At 34.5% G+C, this 4,304-nt stretch overlaps 1 protein-coding gene across 1 annotated transcript; it reads left to right on the plus strand.

Annotated features, from left to right (window-relative positions):
* The first annotated feature begins 1,442 nt into the window (after positions 1 to 1,442).
* LOC139876449 (pathogenesis-related thaumatin-like protein 3.5) lies at positions 1,443 to 2,339 on the plus strand. The gene is made up of 2 exons (XM_071863768.1): positions 1,443 to 1,508; positions 1,618 to 2,339. Exons 1-2 carry the CDS (start codon positions 1,460 to 1,462, stop codon positions 2,280 to 2,282), a joined length of 714 nt encoding a protein of 237 aa, XP_071719869.1. The 5' UTR covers positions 1,443 to 1,459; the 3' UTR covers positions 2,283 to 2,339.
* The last annotated feature ends 1,965 nt before the right edge of the window (positions 2,340 to 4,304 follow it).

Genomic DNA, 4,304 nt, shown 5'->3' on the forward strand with positions numbered 1-4,304 from the left:
CTTCCTAATGTGGTTATTACTCTTACTGAGATGTCTGTGACAAAAAAAAAAAAAAACACACAATTTAAGAAAATGTCATAAAAGTTCTGTTAACTTTTCAGTTTTACCTTTACTTTTTCTTTCTCATTTAATCCTATCTACATATAATAGAACTGAATCTTATTTTTCTTAATATTTATGGATGTTGACAATTAATTTGGGATATCCCAAAATGAAATAATGGACTATAAATTAGGGACGAAGGGGGTATTAAATATTCCATTTGTCCCTAATTTATTGTCCAGTATTCTATTTTTGAAATGTCCCAAATCAATTGTCTACTTTCATAAATAGATAAAAATAATAATGTAAAGTTTTATTATACTCTTATTTTATGTATGTAGAAAAAAAATGTATGTAAAAAGTAAGAGACATAAAGTAAAGAAAAAGTACATGTGACAATTATTTTTTCTTAAATTGTGTGTTTTTTATATGAAGACAATTAATATTGGATGTAGGGAATAAGGTGTATTGCAAAATAATTTTTAGGTAAAGGGTAAATGCTACCCGATGAAATATATAAAACCGAAAAAAAAAAAAATACACAGTTAAGCACAAAACGTTAAGAGAAGAACTCAAAGCCGAAAAACTAGACCTGACGGTCCCAACCAAACCACATGAGCAAGCAGACTCACACTAAAACAACACAAGCCTATCATTACGGACCTTCCATGCATCCTTCATTAACCACGATATGAAACACATAAATATTCATACAAGTTATTAAATAATGTCTAATGTCTATTGCAAAATAATGGTTAATAGTACTCACCCATCTATTGACACAATAAAAACTAAGAAATATGTAAAGCAGATGATACAATTTTTGTAAGAAAATGCAAAATTTTAAAGGCAAAAGAGGGATAATGTGACAAACACAAAGTCCTACCCTGTTATTAAAGTAATATCTTTCATCAAGTATCATGTGTGGCTTGCTACAAGATGAGACTATTATTAGTTAATTTAACTAAGCAATAATAATGTTGAGTTTAAATCTGTGATTGAATAGTATATGATTATTGATCTAGCATATATTAGAGCTCGTAAATATACACTGTTTGATAAATTTGTATTTTTTATATATACTAGTAACTATTGTATATTTATGTTAATGATAGAATAATATAAATATAAATTTTACGGAGTATAAGATAAAATCCCTATCAAAATGCAATCAAAACGATAATATCATACAATCACAAACACCCTGGTAAGTTAATTTATCGAAGGTCAATTTCATACTTACATTTATCCTATCGTCAAATTTTGTTTAACTAAAACTCCGTAAAAAGCTAAAATATTTATAATAAAGTGTAAAATTCACACTACAATTTTGGTGTCATAACAAACCTTCCTTAAATTCCTTTTATAAACAACAACAACAACTGCCTATCTTTCCCTGCACCATCATACTACTCTCATGGCTAATTTCTTACAATTCTCTCTTCTTCTCCTACTCTCTTCCTTCTGTAATCTTTTATTTAATTATTTGTTTTTTTATTTCCATTAATATTTGATTCAATGTTATAACCAAAATCCTGTTTTTGACATATTGTTGTTAAATTAATTTCTTCACAGGTGTTGATGCAGCAATTTTCACATTGCAAAACAACTGTAAGAAGACAATATGGCCCGGGATCTTATCGGGTGGCGGTCATCCGTTGTTAAGCCCAGGTGGTCTCGAGCTCAAACCTCGTGGTTCGATAAAGCTGACCGCACCAACAGGGTGGTCAGGCCGATTCTGGGCTCGATCAGGATGCACATTCGATACCTCCGGAAAAGGAAACTGCGTCACCGGAGACTGTGGTAACGTGCTTCAGTGTAACGGTGCAGGTGGTGTGCCGCCAGTTTCATTAGCAGAGTTCACTCTTAATAGCCCGATGGATTTCTATGACGTCAGCCTAGTAGACGGGTACAATGTTCCTGTATCGATTGTTCCATTGGGTGGATCGGGTAACTGTTCTAGGGTTACGTGTGTGTCCGATTTGAATGTAAAGTGTCCAAGAAGTTTGCAGGTGAAAGGAGATGGTGGTGAGGTTGTTGCGTGCAAGAGTGCGTGTACGGCGTTTCAGAAACCGGAGTGTTGTTGTAGTGGGGCGTTTAATGATCCGAAAATATGTAAGCCGACGAGTTACTCGAAAATATTTAAGGAGGCTTGCCCAAGTTCTTATAGTTACCCTTATGATGATGCAACAAGCACTTTTACTTGCAAAGAAGCTAATTACTTAATTTCATTCTGTTAATTAACTATGCGAGTTGGGATTCTATGATTGTTTTATTTTTAAATTGAAAAAACAAATTAATTTAGTTTTTTCTATCTGTGGGTTGAGATTTTTAATGAAGTTATCAGCTAGATATATGATCCTGTATTCCAATGTGTTAAGCTGGGTGTGATTTTGATATTCTAATTAAAGTTAACAAGGTGATTCATAGTTAGTTGTGTACTTGTGTATATGATCTTATCTTATTTAATGTTATGTATATGTATATGTATACGTTGAAAATATTGCCCACATGAGACCAATACATTCTGCAAACATCCTTTTCTTACTTGCAAAACTTAGGATTATGGCCCTTAAGTTGGAGGCTATAACAAGGTTGCAAAAATCGCCTTTTAGTACTCAGCAGGGACTGAGTTTTGGCTGATATTCCGAGTAATCTCGAGTTTTGATTGAGTTTGACCGGGTACTCCCCGAATTGCAAAAGACGAGTACTAACCCAATAATTTTGAGTTATGCAACCGTGGGCTATAAGAGATCTACATGCGTTCAACTATGCTACAAGGTGTTTATAGATAAATTGTTGGGTTTTTATTTAGGTTTCCAAATATGAGGGAAGTATTAACTCAAGCCTAAAGTCCAACAATTAGGCCCATTCAAGGTTAACTTGGCCTTGTATTATTATGGCATCTATATACCTCAAGTATGCAGCCATTTTACAAAATAAGAGAGTAGAGAGTTAAAAAAAAGAGTGAAAAACCCTATTCCCGTCAACACCTACAGCAGCTCAGAAAATCGACGATCCCCGAAGATCCGACCGTCGAATATTCATCATTTATGGACAGCGTGTTCCTGACATCTGGGCCAAGGTTTTCAACTGCTGAATTCGTCTAAAAATATCTGTAGCTCGATTTATAGTAGGTCGAACAGCAGTTTTTGGGGTAGTGAAATTCCTCTTTTGTCTTTAATTTTTCATATACCTGTTGATTGTTCTTGTTCAAGAGTATGATTATGTTGTATGCCTCTAGTTGATCTAGAGAAGAAATATTGTATTGCTCTCTTGTTGGTGATAGTGGAACTTAAGTGGCCTACGGGTCCCGTGGTTTTTACCCTCGATTTTGGGAGGTTTTTCCACGTAAAAAGTCTTGTTTATTTATGTGTGCTTGATTGTCTTTATTTAATGATATTGTCGGCTGATTTGGGTTGCATTTGGTGTACTTTATTTGTTAGCATCCTCACGGTTTCATACGGGTCGGGAAAGGGTTTGTCTAACGGGGTTTATTTCGCTTTGTAGATTGCCAGTTGTGACTTATTTTCCCATCAAATTGGTATCAAGAGCTAGGTTATTTGATTCAACTTGTGTGAAAGATGGAATCTAATACAAGTAAAATGATTAGTTTAAATAGTTCAAATTATCATGTTTGGAAAGGTAAAATGGAGGAACTTCTTTATATGAAAGATTATTGATCATATACATACGCATGTATATGTATATTTGAAGTGCGAAAAGCTACTTAAAGACAACTGATGCAAGACAATAAACCGCGGTAAATGTGAACATGCACGGTGAGACTATTCGGAATATTAAAGAGTGTGTAGGCTTCTCGCAGTACTTGTGCGGAATGCCTAAGTGCGCGCACATCTTACTTCCGCATAGGTCTCAAACCTATAAATAGGGAGCTTGGCCTCTCATTTAAGGTTGTTGATTCTGGAAGAATTGCCCTAGCCATATTGATCTCTTTTGTGAATTTGCCCGAGACTTGATCTTTGTTGGTTAAGGTAATTTATGAAGACCGGGACATGGTTGTTGATCGTTTAGCACTTAACGAAATATGACAATAAGGTCTCAAAATCCTAATCGACATCCATTGTACCCCCTCATTGCACTCGATCTTTGATTAACCTTTATTGGATAATCTAGGATTGATCAATTGGCGCCATCCGTGGGACACGAATAGAATTGAAATGAGAAATTCACGTTCGTTTTAATCGAGCTATTAAACTCATTTCTTAATTCTAATCGTGTTATTTTCTTTGTTACATTGC

This window comes from Rutidosis leptorrhynchoides, chromosome 11 (assembly GCF_046630445.1).
Source record: "Rutidosis leptorrhynchoides isolate AG116_Rl617_1_P2 chromosome 11, CSIRO_AGI_Rlap_v1, whole genome shotgun sequence".
NCBI lineage: Eukaryota > Viridiplantae > Streptophyta > Magnoliopsida > Asterales > Asteraceae > Rutidosis > Rutidosis leptorrhynchoides.

Bases quoted from the DNA above. Each gene is read 5' to 3' on its own strand.
- LOC139876449 (XM_071863768.1), top strand. From the start codon at position 1,460: ATGGCTAATTTCTTACAATTCTCTCTTCTTCTCCTACTCTCTTCCTTC. The intron at 1,509-1,617 runs GTAATCTTTTAT...ATTTCTTCACAG, and splicing joins TCTCCTACTCTCTTCCTTCT to GTGTTGATGCAGCAATTTTC.